This window comes from Setaria italica, chromosome IX (genome assembly GCF_000263155.2).
Source record: "Setaria italica strain Yugu1 chromosome IX, Setaria_italica_v2.0, whole genome shotgun sequence".
Lineage (NCBI taxonomy): Eukaryota > Viridiplantae > Streptophyta > Magnoliopsida > Poales > Poaceae > Setaria > Setaria italica.
The window spans coordinates 6,169,243-6,184,534 of record NC_028458.1 but is presented as its reverse complement, the minus strand read 5'-3'; the positions used below and the strand labels follow the sequence as shown (position 1 = coordinate 6,184,534).

Genomic DNA, 15,292 nt, shown 5'->3' with positions numbered 1-15,292 from the left:
ACGACAGTCTCGGGCGAAATGTCCTGGCTTTCCACAGTTGAAACAAACCTGTGGGGTTCCCGAAGGGGTAGGGTTACGAGACCCGAAAGGTGGTGCAGTTCCAGGACGAGGGGCAGCACTGGGAGCTCTGGCATTCCAGGACTGGAAAGGCCGTTGCTGGAATGAAGGACGATACATGGGTCGGGAAGAACCTCTATATACCATCCTCATCCTCTGAGGAGCATTTCCAAAATTTCCAGAAGGAACAGCCTTCCTCTTTAATGCTTCTTCTTTCTTCAATGTTTCATCCAATGCTTTCATCTTTTCTTCTGCGGTAATGGCTGTACTTACCGCGGAACTGTAATCAGCGAAAGTGCAGGTGGATAACTTTTCCTGCATTCTTGTGTTAAGTCCTCGGAGATAACAATCCCTCTTTCTGGTTTCAGTATTGACATGCTCTGGAGCATATTGGGCTAGGTGATCGAACTCACTAGTATATGCCAGAATACTGCGAGTTCCTTGCTGCAGTCCCAAGAACTGTTCCAGCTTCATTCTCATGACACCTTCCGGTATAAACTGTGTCCGAAAGGCTTCCTTAAAATCTTCCCATGTGACTTCCCTTCCCACTGGCTGCCTGGCCAGATAACTGGTCCACCAAGTTGCTGCGGGACCTTGAAGCTGAAGCCCCGCAAATTCGGCCTTCTGAATGGCAGTACATTGGGGAATTACTCGAAATTTTTGCTCCATGGCCTGAAGCCACTCGTTAGCCTCCAAGGGATGCTCAGCTTTTAAGAAGACTGGGGGACGTGTTTCCAGAAATTGGGTGTAGGACACCCCCTGCTCCGGATCCCTTCTACGTCCACCGTTGCCGGTGTTCTGCACTATCATCTGAAGTAATCGGGCTTGCTCTGCCCCGGAATTCATCAAACTGGCTATCGCGTCAGCCAATGTAGGTGCTCTGGGTAAATCCTCTTCCTGTCCTCCGGAGCCTGAAGCTCGGGGTTCTCTGGGATCCGTCATGCTGCCAAGAGTAACAAGATATTAATATCTACGGTGCATTTTTATCAACAACTCTCTGCATACTAACATATCACACATCACAGCATGCTCACACACAAACCATACTTATGTACATACTTATTTATATTACATGCCTAGGAGTTAATATTTACAAAACCCCCTTAGTGCCACTTGTCCATCACCCATATCTTACAAGGATATATTATAACACTTTCAAACCAAGTCTATTTCAACCGTCATAAGGGAAAATGCCCAGTTCTTCGGCATTTAATCCCAGTCGTGCCATGGCTTCTTGCAGGACGTCTTGGTCCACGGTCATCAGAGTTTGCCCTAGGGGAGCAACAGGCGGAGCTTGATTGACAGAATTTTCGCTTCCGGACTCCGGTCTGTAGTCACTCCAAGTGCGGGAAGTGTCAGAGGTACTAATCCCAGAATTTCCTTCCATTTCGTCTGGCTCCTCTTCTTCTTCGCCTTCCTGTTCTTCTTCTCCCCACTGCTGCATAGGACCATAGCCCTGAGGGTCTAGTCCATCGGCATTGGCATTGGCCCACGCGAACTGTTGATTGTCCGCAGGGACTTCGCCCTGGTCATCTTCCATGTCCACATCAAGGCCTTCCAGATTCTCGTGAGCATATAAATCTATCTCAGGATCTACCGGTGGCACTGGATCTTCCTCCATTTCTATCACAGGTACTAGTTGATCCGCTTCCTCCGGGTTCTGTGGTTGAGGCTCTTCTGGTGGGGGAGGTGGTGGAACATTGACAATATTTTGCGCAGGTGCTTGAGCTTGCATTTCTTCCAGAGCTAGACGAAGTGATAGAATCTCGTCTAGCTGCTGAAATCTTTCCGCCTCCAGCCTATGGACATTGGATTCAGCTTCTTCTCTTGCCCTATCCGCCATGCTTCGACTTGCTTCGATGAACCCTTGCATTGCCCGAAGTTTCTCTTCATAATCTTCAATCCGCCTGGACTGCTCTCGCATTGCTTTTTCCATCTCATGCTCCCTTGCCATTGCCGCCTTCTTATACATTTCCTTGTCATACCGGGCACCCATCGCTTCCATTCTAGTATCTTCGTTCTTCTGCCTCTGATTATAATACTTCCGGATACAAGCTTGATGTAAGTTATACATAGCGGTCATGTAATCAGAAGCAGCAGCCACCAACACATCGTGCTCCACACGAGATGTGTTCTTCAAGGCTTTAATCCTCCGCTTCCATACCCCGTCATCTTGATGCTTGATTGAATAGAATCGAGCAGAGCTCGACCCTATTTCCACCTTATGATTCTCACATAGCTCAGTAATAGCTGTCATGGCCGCCCTTTCTATGGTATCGTTGAATTCAAAACCTGATTCCATTACTTCCTCCAAACGCCAATTAGGTCGGGTATCATCATCTGGGATATGCACATACACCGTGCAATATTGCTTATGGCTGGTATCTTCCTTTCTCCAATAATACTCTGGGGGACTATGAAAACCCAACTCTTGTAGTGTCTTCCAGAGTAACTGCACGAACCCTGGTTTGTCCAGATAACGACCACGGGTCCACCCATCCCTATCCGTGTAACCTTCTTCAAACATCCTATAAAAGAAACGAGATCAGGTCTAGCGGCACTCACCAAACCCAAAAGTTTTAAACATGCAATGCAATTATGATGCAACGATTCCTACGTACTTTCAAACTCATATACACACTCGTAGGAAATTGGTGGCATCGTAATCTCTCCCTAAATAATAAACTACCGAATACTAGCGACACGCAGCAAATAGTTAGCATCTGCAAAACAATCAACCAGTTAATACTACTGCCACCTATGACTCTTGTTTTTATTATTTAAAATAGAGTCTCAGTGTTTTAAAAGGTAATATTTGTTGATTATCCCAATCTACGGCTCTGATACCAGCTGTGGCGGAACCGCCCAACTTAAGCTGGTTTAAGTGCGCCTAATCGCCGTCAGAACGGCAATTATCCGAAACGCACCTAAAACAGCATAAGTTCGGTAGTCCGTCGAGTGTCCCTCGGACTCCTCGAAGGATCCACGGCGTGTCTCATAACCATGCATCGGGATAATATCCGCGATGGGATAATATCAACAAATATTACATTTTTACATACATAATTAAGAGGTACGAGTTATTACAAGACATAAGTTGAGGCAAACTTAGTGATGCAGTGTTAGACAAGTTCTAAGATTAAACATAAATAGTTCAGGAGAAGATGCGTCGATAAACTGTTTTCTAGAGTATTGTGAGACTCAGGTCAATACTCTAGGTCTTCGGGGTCTCCTCCTCGGTAGCTTCCGGTGGAGCTTCTGAAAGATAACCACAAGGGGAAAAACCCTGAGTACGGGGTACTCAGCAAGTCTTACCCGACTAACCAATATAATAGTTTTTCTTTGGAATGCATGTCAGCCTTTGGGTGTGCTTGGTTGACACAATTTTGCCGAAAAAGCTTACTACGAGTGAGGCCTTAGTTTTATCTTTTATTTTAGTTAAGTCATTACCTAACCATTCTAGATGATAACAGAAGTAAAACAATCATAGCTGTTAAATCATACAGTACTTGGCAACAGGAGATTTTATATCACATGAGTTTATACTACGATGCTTAACAGTGATCAAGTGCATTCATGACCGAGAATTGCGGCGATCCGGATCAATTTACATCCTGCAGGAGAGCACCCCGATCACCAGCATTATACGACTGTCCAGGTCGTACTAACAACCTCTCGATTAGTAAAGTCAATGATTAGGAATACAACTACCCGGACCCAGGGATGCACCCCCACATGGGACCCCACGTCTGGCCTGATCTCCATGTGAGTTTCAGGCTACACCCCTGCCAATCTCCAGCACGTCAAGCGCGGGTACGAAGCATTCCTGGTCATAGAATTTACTAATCTACTGGGCTTTACTGGTCCCATACCCAGTAAGTGATCAGATGGTTATCACTTGATCAGCGGTTAAGACACGAATTGGGCCTTAACCAGATTAATCTAGCCGACAGAACTACATCTCTAGCTTCTGTCCGTTTTCATATTCCAAACTATCCTTCATACGCAACATGTATGACTTAAGAGTTTTCCTTAAGGTTGGTAAACCAATCATGTAAGCAAGTAAGCATTTCTAGACTTGGGTAGTTTCTAAGATTTGAACAAGTGGCAAAGATGTCCTTAAATCAAGGCATGATCATACACAAGAATAGGTTTCATTCAACTCCTAGACTTAGTGCATGCGATAAACAAATAACCTATAACTAGTCACATGAAATAACGATTCCAAAATAGATAGGTATAAATGCACCGGGGCTTGCCTTGATCGTTAAAAAGATTAGTAGAAGCCGACGGATTTGCTTCACAGGGAACAAATTCAAATACTTCGTCGGACTCCAAGGGTCCTTCTGAAAATTCCCAGTAACCTTCTTCTGGTGCTTCTGGATCTACGGCACAATATATGCAGGGGTTAGAATGCAAACTTTTTAAATAACAGACTATACAACTTTCCTTCATGATAAAGTTGCAAGCCAACAAGGACTATACGACTTATCATGATAAAGTTGTAAGTCAACACACAAAATCTAAAAAGATTAACCTATGTTTTTATTTTTCTTAATTAACCCTTCCTATAACTTTTTTCTTTTAATTTTAGAAAAGTGGTAAATATTTTCTAACTTGAAAATCTAATTTCTTATGGGTTAAGAATTATTTGTGATTGATAAAGCATTATTCATATTTTATACATTTTATAAATATTAAGTATTTATTTAATTACCTCAAAAGGAAGGCATTAAATAAATACCCGAATTTTTATTATTTTCCTAGGGTGTAAAAATTTTAATGCATAAAGGAAAATAAAACAAGCCTAACAAAATTGGTTTCACTAATTTTGGACACTCCTACAAATTTCTGTGATTAAAATGGTGTAAAACGAATTTAAACGAATTATTTTGCTAAGGAAATCTAACTTTTCCCGAAATTCCCCCGGAAAAACTTTTCTTACTCACCCATGCTCTACCCTCTCTCACGAGCCACTGGACCCCACGGCGCGGACCCCACCTTCCTATTCATTTCTACCCGCCGGTTCTCCTTTTCCCCCTGACAGGCCCCCACGGGCCGATTCCTTTTCTTTTTCCCTTGGCAGCCCAGCACCGGCCCACGGCCTCTTTCTTTTCTTTCCCGCCGAACCGCGCGCGCGTTACTGGGCCTCACGACCGCGGCCCAGCAACCGGCCGCACCGCTTCGGCCTGCTCTTTCTCCCTCTCTTCTCCTACTGACACGCGGGCCCGAGCGCACAGCGCTTCTTCTACCTCCCGCCAAAACGCGTCCCCGACAGGGGGCGGCGCGGCTCGCCGGCCGGCGCCCTCCCGGCGGCGGGACCAGGCGACGACACCAACCCTAGACCTACACAACCCCGTGCGCGGCAACAGCTTCCCCGGAGATGGCCGGAACCATCCCCTCCACGGCGACGGGCGGCGACTCCCTTGGCCGGCCGTGGTTACTCGCGACAACAGCTTAACCGACTCAAACGACTGCTTCTACCCCATCCTCAGACCCTAAGGACTTGACTACGACTGCTCAAGAAGGAAGGGAGGCAGCGCAAGGTGGTTCTCACCGTGAGCGGACGGCGCGACGGCGGCGGACAGAAGCGGCGGCGAGCACGGCTATCCTGGCAAGGATGTGGGACAACGACTGGCTCGGGGTGTAGCTGGGGTGTCTGTGGAGGAGTGAGCGAGAGGAATCGACGGGAGCTGCTGGGAGGTGGTAGAATTTTGCGTGGCGGCGATACTGGTCAGAGGAGAGCGGGCGGCGGTAAAAAGGGATGGCAGTGAAACGGTGGCGCGGGAACAGTAACTATTCAAGCGATTCACCCCTCGCATGGACGACACCGTGGCCTACCCGTAGGCTTGCGTGGTGAGGAGGTGGCCTAGCTAGTTGTCCTGGCGGTCGACCGACGACGGCGGCGGCGACACGTCTGGAGCTCTGTCACCGTTCTTCTGGCGCCCGTGATCTTCAGAAGCGACTGACGGTTGATCCTCAATCCGACGGCCTCCCGTGCTTTAACACAAGCCGAAGATAATCTTAAGACCTTCATCTTTTATTTTGGCGTCGGCTTGAGATAAACATTGAATCAAAGGAATTTTGGAAAAGTTGCTCGAGCTGGTTCTGAACCCGACTGAATCAAGGATTCAGTTTCGTCAGTATCGACAGTGGTGTCGATCTCCATTGTCAATCCAATTCAGTAGCCTAAAGCTTGTTTTTCCAATCCAACTTCTACCCAAACATGTTCTACTATGTCCCAGTGTTCCATTTTGCTCATGAACAAGTATCTCTTTTGATCTAAATAGCTCTGAATTCGAGCCCCAAGTCGTTGCCTTGCTGCTGTTCAGACTTAGAAAAAAATTCAGAGTTTCAGTGAACTTGTGATTTTGTGCTAACTTTGAGCTGGAATTTGACTCCCTTCCTATTACTGATCCTGGCCAACAACACCCAAATCTTGTAGTCCAAAGTTCACACTTCAATATGGTATAGCTGTCATGGTGCACTTAGTTGAAAAATTCTCGAGAAATGAATTTTGAAAACAGACTCTATGGCTGTTTTTCTGAATTGCTGTTTTCGGACGGTGAACAGTAAACAGCAATTCCTCTTTTTCTTTTTCTTTCTCTAATTCTTTTGAAATATTTAGCACCAACTTAGCTCCAAATTTTTGATTCCTTGCTTCCAAATAATCTCATACTTGTATTCCACATGTTGGACAAATTTTTCTGAATTTTAAATTTGAAATTCAAATTTCGGTCAAAATTTGGCCGAATTTGATCTTTTTGCCATTTTTCTTTTCTTTTTCTTTTGGATTTATTTCTAAATTCCCACAGTTATTTTAATACCTGAAATGGCACGTATTACAGCTGTCCCCTGGACGACTTTCAAAATTATAAGCAATAATCCCTCTAACATGGTTTGATGGTCATAAATTAATAGTTCAAACAGGCTTGGCACGCATGGTGTGGTAGGTACATTCATGGGCACATGAGGAGACCCAAATATGAGATTGGACACCGAGAGCATCTAACATGAAGACCATGGTGCAGGACGGCGTAGTCTACATGGAAAGACAGGAATCAGTCGAGGATTAGAAAAGTACTCGTTGTAATAGGGTAGGCTTCTTCTAGTCATATCCGACCAGTACTCTTGTAATCAATTGACCTGTAACCCTGCCTCCAACTATAGAAGGCGAGGCAGGGACCCCCTCCGAAGCAATTCAATTCAACCAACACACAGAACGTAGGGTATTACACAATCTAGCGACCCGAACATGTTTAAATCGTTTATCTGTGTTTACCTTTGAGTTCCTTATCTCGACGAATCCCACCAACTAAAACACTACCTTGAGCACCCCTCGATAGGTTGCCATATCTAAACACCAACACATGGGTAGGATCCAAATGCTCCCTTAGGTTCCTCCGACAACAGGCTCATGGCTGCAGTGATGCGGAGCAGCATGAGCTTCCTCCCGCTCCACAACAACCTTCGCATATCCACATGCATCCTTACCCTTATCCTAGCTTCCTCCACGGATGGCACCGGCTTTCTCAGCATGGCTATCAACGCATACCTTATGCTCCCGTAGTCTTGCTCCGGCTCCATGTCGGGTCGGGCTAGGTCTTTTTTTAATCGCCGTTGAGTCGAGGTGAGGGGCAAGACTATCTTTTTCAATGATATTTAATATCAGTCTAACAGTTACAGTGATGGAAATGGTGGTAATGATAGCGGAATGGTATGGAAAGCATGAAATTTTAGATTGATAACCATAAAGAAAGTTCAACGATTTCAATGGTAAATAAGTAATAGCTAGTTTTTTAGTGTCTAGAAGGAATTGATTCGAATAACAAGTTTGTATGTTGGATGATGTAGAAAGCCTCAAAGATTTCTTTTACATTAAAAAAAACGTACTCCCACCTGAAACTGAAGATCATTGAAGATGTTTGGCGGGAGATATCCAGAAGAAAGCTTATCTGAAGCTTGAAACAAGAACAAAGCTATAGGTGATTCTCATTTTTGACATGGTCTGATGGAGGTCAAGAAGGTTTACACAACAATACAAAACGAAGCACGCGTCTTGATGACCAGCACTAGCAGTTAAAGCGGCACGAACACCACCTCCTTGCCCAGCATGAGGACGACGACAACCGGAGTGCTCATGCCGATGGCGATGACAACATAAGCTGGCCATCTTGATGTGGGTGCTACGGTGATGTACACAGCAGCCATGAGCGAGACGAGCATGCCGAGACCGGCGATCATAGTGAGTCTGTGGCCCCACAAGAGCTTGTCGACCTTGAACTTGAGTGGGTTTTTCCATGCCCAGATGAAGCAGTAGACGACGACGATGGAGCTGCACATGGCGACGGTGTTGGAGATGACGAAGATCTTGAAGGCAGTGTCGTGGCCGTGGAGGGCGATGCCACTGTTCTGGTCGTAGCCGCCGGGCATGGTGAAGGTGGCGGCGAAGGTGACGGTGGCGATGAGGGTGGCCACGAGGATGTAGGTCTCGACGCTGCGCTCGAAGTACTTGTGGCTGGAGCTCCTGCTGCCGCCGGTGAAGGTGACGGGCGGCAGCTGCTGCTTGAGGCACCGGGTGGACTCCTGACGCTTGAGCTGCTTCCAGAGATACATCTCGTGGGCATCCATCTCGCCGGTGTTCAACCTCACCTCGACGAGGCTGCGCGCCGTCTGGTTTTCCTTGTTGCGGATGCAGGGGTCGACGCGGCGATCCTTGAGCAGCACCAGCGCGCAGTGGACGCGGTTCATCCTGGCGGCGAGGTGCAGCGGCGTGTCGCCGTTTTTGTCGGCGCGGTTGAGCAGCTGCTCGGGGCGGACACGGCAGAGCAGGCACCTGAGCGCGTTCGCCTTGCCGCTGTCCACGGAGGCGTGGAAGGCGTTCCGGCCGTTGCCGTCCACCATCTCGGCCGCGTCGGAGCAGTACCGGAGCAGCGCCTTGATGGCCGCCGTCGAGCCGTACTGCGCGGCGACGTGCAGCGGGGATTGCTGCTCTCTGTTGCGCGTGTAGGCCAGCTGCGTCTTCATGTTGAGCAGCAACTCCACCACGTGCGAGTTGTTCTTCTGCGCCGCGTAGTGCAGCGCGTTGTTGCCGTTGGAGTCGGTCATGTCCAGCAGCCATATGTGCTTCTCCAGCATGATCTCCACGACCTCTGCAAAACGCATCCCATGGAATTAACAAAGAGAAGAAGAAAATAGCTGCTACGGAGTAATTTCATGTGATTGAAAATAGGTGTTTTTTTAGCTCGCATACTGATGTGTCCACCGAGCACTGCCTGGTGCAGGGCCGTGCCGCTGACGGAGGCAGATGGCACGTACTCCGTGTCGAACCAGGTGAACTCGAACATCTTGCGGACCACATGGACGAGGCCCTCGCGGGCGGCCATGTGCAGCGGCGACTCCATCTTCTCGTTGAGGTCGTAGGCGCGGCTGGGGTCGGCGTCCAGCAGCGCCAGCGCCACGGCCGTCCTGCGGCACCGCACCGCCTCGTGCAGCGGGTTGTTGCCCTCCTTGTTGGTCGCGATCAGGGGGCTCTTGAGGAGCGCGTCCTCTGAGTTCGGGTCCTCCGGCCAGCCCCGCGCGAGGGCGACGAGCAGCTCCGCCACCTTGAGCCTGCCCGTCTTGGCGGCCAGGTGCAGCGCGGTGTCGCCGTCGGCGTTCTTGGCGACGATGAGCTCCTTGCTCACGGCCAGGACCTCGCGGGCGAACTTGGGGTGGCCGTGCAGGGCGGCCAGGTGGAGCGCCGTGTTGCGCTGCGGCGTCTTGGAGTTGAGGATCTCGACGTCCTTCACCACCAGCTTCCTCAGGCTCCCCACGCACCCCTGCGTCGCGGCCTTGTACAAGGCGGGGTCCATGCCTCCCTCTGCAGTCCCCACTGCTGCCATGGATGCTGTGTAGCTAGAGGTAGTTTCTTCCACCTACGGTACTTCTGCTACGACACACAAATACAGATCGAGGCTCAGCTCTGTTCTTGAGTTGGCATGGACATGGTAACTGCAGGTGTGGTGGCAAGGAACCGTATCTATGTACGCTACGCATATATCGTGACTGATAACGTATCAAAAGAGCTGATTGCGATGGTTGGAGCTCTAATTTGATGCGTCGCTTGCACTTTTGGACTTCAACCAAGCATGACACTGCTTTTGTGACATATACAAGTACCCTTTACTGGGCTAATCATCCTTCGCATATATTCCAGTTCTCTTCCCCCATGCTGCTGCAGGTGGATGATCCAAGCTCAACACAAACCGACCAAGATTGGCATTGTCAGTTTTCCCCCAAAAGCCAAAAGTAACATCACGTGCCACATTTTTGTGACCTACTCCCTTCGTCCCAAATTACTACTCGTTTTTGCTTTTCTAGATTTATAACTTTTACTATGCATCTGGATATATGTTATGTTTAGATACATAGCAAAAGCTATGCAATAAAAAAGCCAAAACGAATAGTAATTTCGAATCGGAGGGAATATGTGTGAAGGCAAGTGTTTTTGTGGCAGTGGCATTCACTGATTAAAGTAGGAAAACACCTAATAGTTCAGTCACTATTTGCCTCTTGAAATCACAAGATTTTAGTATTTCGAAATTTTTTCATATCATAATACACCAATTCATTAGTTCTGGGGCAAAAATCTTACTAGAGCATCAGGAATGATTCAACATTCAAATACTGAACTATTGTTACATACAGCGGCCATCTAGTAGCTACGTCTTTAGGAGCACGGCCTCGGTGCCGATTGTGCAAGCACTGTCACTGTCAGATGGAAGTTCAGGTCCGGCAGAGTCAGCAGCCTGCTCGCCCTTGTACCGGTAGAAGTGCGAGCACACGAGGAAGTAGGCGAAGTTGGCCGCGCCGAGCACGGCCATGGTGTAGTAGAAGTAGTCGAGCCTCCCGGCGTTGATGTCGTCGCTGACCCAGCCCGCGGCGGACCCGCCGCGCCGCCGCGTCCTCGCGTTCACGATGCTGACCACGAGGGTGGCCAGGTAGCTGGCGGCGCCCTGCGCGCAGTAGAACGCCGCGTTTGCCAGCGTGCGCATCTGGTCCGGGAACTCGGTGTTGTAGAACTCCATCTGCCCCACCATGCTGAGCGCGCCCGACGCGCCCATCATGGCGAGCTGCGGCGCCAGGAGGAACACAGACAGCGGGGACCTGCCGCCGCCGTGGCCCAGCGCGGATCCCCTCCGCCTGCGCTCCACCTCCACGGAGGCGGCGACCACGAACGCCAGCGCGCCGATCACCAGGCCGGCTCCCTGCCTCTGGAGCAAAGTGATGCCCCCGCCGACGCCACCGCCGGGGGGCGCCTTGGTGCGGTACCGCGCGGCGATGGAGGCGAGCAGGTCGAAGACGGGCGCGAAGAGCGCCACGGAGAGGTAGAACACGGCGAGGATCGACACTACCGGGATGGTGAAGCGGCTGCCCATGCGGAGGTCCATGGTCATAGCCTGGATCAACGTGTAGTTGATCATCTCCGTCAGGACGATGAACCACACCACGCCGGAGACCCACAGCGGGATGATCTTGACGAGGAACTTCACCTCCTCCACCTGCTGCACGCTGCACAGGTTCCACGGCCTCGCCGGGGAGCCGTCGGGTCGCACCTCGCCGGCGGCGTCGGTCACGATGGCCGCCTTGTTCAGGAAGCTGAGCTGCAACGTGAGGGGGAGCCTGAACACGCGGCGGCGCCCGTTGGCGGCCGCCGCGGGATCAGGGTTGTACAGGACCCCCTCCTGCCGCCGAGCGTCGTCGGGGTGCGGCAGCCGGAGCCTCCACTTGCGGCACGACGCGACGGCCACCCGCGCGACGCTCGAGAAGATGCTGCCTTCCGGCGGCACGTAGACGTAGACCGTGGTGCCGAGGAGGAAGATGGCGAAGGCGACGACCGTGAGCGCCGTGGGGATGGCGAAGCTGAGGCCCCAGCTCACCTTGTCCTGGACGTAGACGATGACCGTGAGCGCCAGGAACGTGGCCATCATCGAGCTGGCGTAGTACCAGTTGAAGTAGCGCGTGACCCCGGCCTTGTGGCGCTCGTTGGTCTCGTCGAACTGGTCCGCGCCGAAGGGCAGGGCGGTCGGGTTCAGGCCGGCGGCGGATACCACGAGCAGGCCCATTTCAACGTAGAGCACGGCGCGGTGGAGGGCCGACGGGCCGGCGCACGTGCCGGCTTGCCGGGCGGCGGCGCTGCACGACGGCGGTGTGAGCTGACGGATTGTCGCCGAGAGGGTGATGATAACCATTCCCTGTATGGCAAGCCAACGGTCAGATAGGGTCACGTCAGGTTAACCTAACGACTCAAAATAAGTGAAGGGGGTTACCGTTTGCAATATGAAAAATAATGTGTAAAAATAACTATATCGTTGGACTCTGGGATTGAAAATTCCCACCGCAACATGAACACTATGTTTCATGCAACATTTATTATGAAACATGCAGAAACAATAGTTGCAACATTGATACTTAACTATTGCAATATATGTCGGAGCGTCCGATTTTTTTTAAAGATTTCGGACGTCTATTCTGTAACATTACCGATAAGCGAAACTTTTTGCATCGCTACTGATAGTCAATGGCATGGGTGGGACTTAGAATAACTCACGATAACCCCGACTACAGATCCGAGCAGCATGGTTCTGAATCTGCCCCAGAATGCATCAGCGACGAAGGCTCCGACCACGGGCGCGAAACTGAACATGCCACTGAAGACGTTGTTCACGTTTGTTGCGGCATTCTCCTCCATGTTGTAGCGGTTGATCAGGTAATTCGTGAGGGGCGTGACGAACGAGTTGGTCGCCATAGAAGCTGCCGCGAAGAAACCTGCACTGCATCCGTGCACGAACGAGCATCACAAGACTGAAGTAACGGGTGAGATTTTGTCTACTTTTCTTTTTCCTAGAAAATCCATGTATCTATCATGATAAGACCCGCACTTTATTGCATGACATGAGATGTGAGAAGAGTTTTGAAACATTTCCTGTAGCGAAGGAATGAAGGATGAGTGCTTGAAAACACAAATTATTCTTCAAACACCATCCTAGCCCTTTAGCAGCAGGAATTCGATGCAACAGAACCTGAATATGACTAATTGGAAAAACGAATTGGTTTCAAACCCTCCCTTTCCAAAAAATGGTTTCAAACCCTTGGAAAAAAAATACAAAAACTGTTCTCCAAAAATATGCATATATATCAGCATATGCATGAATTAGCTGAAAAGGCCGTGACAAACCGATGATGAAGGCGACGGCCGTCCATCCCCTCGGCCTCCGGATCCGCATCCCCTCCGCTCCTCCTCCTCCGCCCGCGGCCTCTTCTTCTTCCGCGAGGCTCTGCCCCGCCGCGCGCCGGCACGAGGCCATGGATGCTTCCGGCCGTCCGCCCTCGCACATTTTGTATTCCGCCACTGCTCGTCTTTGATCGATCGAGGTATAGCCGCAGTGTTTGGTATCCGAAACTGTGCAGCGATGGGTGGAAGGGATGGGCGAATGGGTGTTTGCCGTTGCACGCCGGTATTTGTACTGGCCAGCCCAGAGAAAATTCAGCACTGACTTGTCCCTTGGTCTTGGGTGTTGTAACGGTAGCACTGGGTCTTGGGTTGTCGAAGGAAATGACAGGAAAGCAGGCAACGGGACGTTCGTCTCGCGAACCTGGCCACCGTTTCACGTTTCCTCTTGCGGACGGGATGGGTGAACATGGGTTGAACTCGTCTGCAAGCTGACCTGAGCACCCTAGTCAAGATAATGTCAAAGGCAATGTTCCTCTCGCTCTCTTGCAATTATATTCGACCCATTGCAATGTCGTCTCTGCAGCTGCAGGTTCAACCGAGTGCTGTCATCAACCTGGAAATGTTTGTTGCTTAGAATAAAAGTAGAACGAGTATGCGGATGGTGCATTTCTTTCCTAGCTGACACTAGTAGAGAACTCACCTTCCACGCGTCCCATTTTATCCCGGTTTAAAGTTAGTCCGGAATAAAAGGTTCACCAACCGGGACTAAAGAGCCCTTTTAATCCTGGCTAATAGCCAGTGGCCTTGACGAGCCTTTTCTCCCGGTTAGAAACACCAACCGGGACTAAAGCACTGTCACCTCGTTTCGCGCCCCCACCCCTCCACCTCCTCGATCTCTGTCTCAAAATAAATCAGCAGTACAGCTTTGTCCTCCGCACAGCATGCACACGTACTCTCCTTCCTCCCTCCTTCTTCCTTATCCTCTCCTTCCTCCCTCCCTCCCTCATTTTTCTTCCTTATCCTTTCTTCTTTTCCCACGCAGGCGGGCGGCAGGCACACGGAACCGAGGTGCGAGCGGGGGCGGCGGCGGCGGAGGCTGACGTGGATTGAGCCGAGGCGCTGCCTGTGTGCTTCGTGCTAGAGGGGCGCAATGGAGCAGTTCAAGCAAAGGGCGGCCGCTCCGCGGCCGGCCGACGGCGCACGGGAGCTGGAGGCGGAGGCCGCACGGGCGAACGAGAGCACGGCGCACGGGCGGCGGAGCGGGAGCCGAGGCGGGCGGGCACCGGCCGATGCTTTTTTTATTTTTTTTGGAAAACTCTTTTATCCCGGTTGGGAATACCAACCGGAATAAAAGAGGTAGTCCCGGGTGAGCGACTTGGGACTAGAGATCCCCTTTTGTCTCGATTGATTTATCCCGGATGGATTTTTAGGAGATTTGCTCCCTACCAACCGGGACTAAAGGTGGATTTTCCACCCGTGTGAACATTTTCCTTTGGAGCAAAGATCATGCAGTGCTTCCTACTTTCCTAGAACGAGCCACGGTAATAAGAACCCATCAGATTCTGCTTCTAGACAGCAGCATGCAGGAAGCAGAGTCGTTCACTCGTGCACATTTCTACACCTACTCTGAATTGAGATAATCTGTAGTTTGACCTTAACGAGCGCGCTATATGTTTAAACGTCAAACGTTAGCAGCCACGAAGAACGTGTCTAGAACGGTATAACCACGTGGCAACCAGGCTAACTAGATGTAGAGCTTCTCCAGCATTCTCCCGATAAATATTTTCCAATAACTAGTTAATAAATATTTTTCAATAACTAGTTAATAGAAATATCCCAATATCACTTTTATTATTATTGGAAGAGTTGCTTTTGGATTCTTCCAATAATCTCATTCCAATCCAATTACCGTATTGGGAGTGTCATAACTCCTCTTTTATTTAGGGAGAGTTAGGGTGAATTATTGGGTTGTCCCAATAATTATTGGAAAAATGAAAAAGTAAGGGAAACCGCTGGAGT

The 15,292-nt window shown here is 50.0% G+C and overlaps 2 protein-coding genes across 2 annotated transcripts; both read right to left on the bottom strand.

Moving 5' to 3' along the window:
• Positions 1-8,013: 8,013 nt before the first annotated feature.
• LOC101766615 (ankyrin repeat-containing protein ITN1) lies at positions 8,014-9,989 on the bottom strand. The gene is made up of 2 exons (XM_004981800.2): positions 9,311-9,989; positions 8,014-9,209 (listed from the first exon to the last, which is right to left on the bottom strand). The coding sequence occupies exons 1-2, from the start codon at positions 9,939-9,941 to the stop codon at positions 8,137-8,139; spliced, it is 1,704 nt and encodes a 567-aa protein (XP_004981857.1). The 5' UTR covers positions 9,942-9,989; the 3' UTR covers positions 8,014-8,136.
• Positions 9,990-10,664: 675 nt separating this feature from the next.
• LOC101757184 (protein NRT1/ PTR FAMILY 2.13) lies at positions 10,665-13,479 on the bottom strand. The gene is made up of 3 exons (XM_022823548.1): positions 13,277-13,479; positions 12,650-12,872; positions 10,665-12,293 (listed from the first exon to the last, which is right to left on the bottom strand). Exons 1-3 carry the CDS (start codon positions 13,300-13,302, stop codon positions 10,761-10,763), a joined length of 1,782 nt encoding a protein of 593 aa, XP_022679283.1. The 5' UTR covers positions 13,303-13,479; the 3' UTR covers positions 10,665-10,760.
• Positions 13,480-15,292: the final 1,813 nt, after the last annotated feature.

Coding starts and splice junctions, on each gene's coding strand:
- LOC101766615 (XM_004981800.2), bottom strand. CDS start 9,941: ATGGCAGCAGTGGGGACTGCAGAGGGAGGCATGGACCCCGCCTTGTAC. Junction 9,210..9,310: donor AGTGCTCGGTGGACACATCA/GTATGCGAGCTA, acceptor TGCGTTTTGCAG/AGGTCGTGGAGATCATGCTG.
- LOC101757184 (XM_022823548.1), bottom strand. CDS start 13,302: ATGGACGGCCGTCGCCTTCATCATCG. Junction 12,873..13,276: donor GGCCGTCGCCTTCATCATCG/GTTTGTCACGGC, acceptor GCACGGATGCAG/TGCAGGTTTCTTCGCGGCAG. Junction 12,294..12,649: donor GATCTGTAGTCGGGGTTATC/GTGAGTTATTCT, acceptor CTTGCCATACAG/GGAATGGTTATCATCACCCT.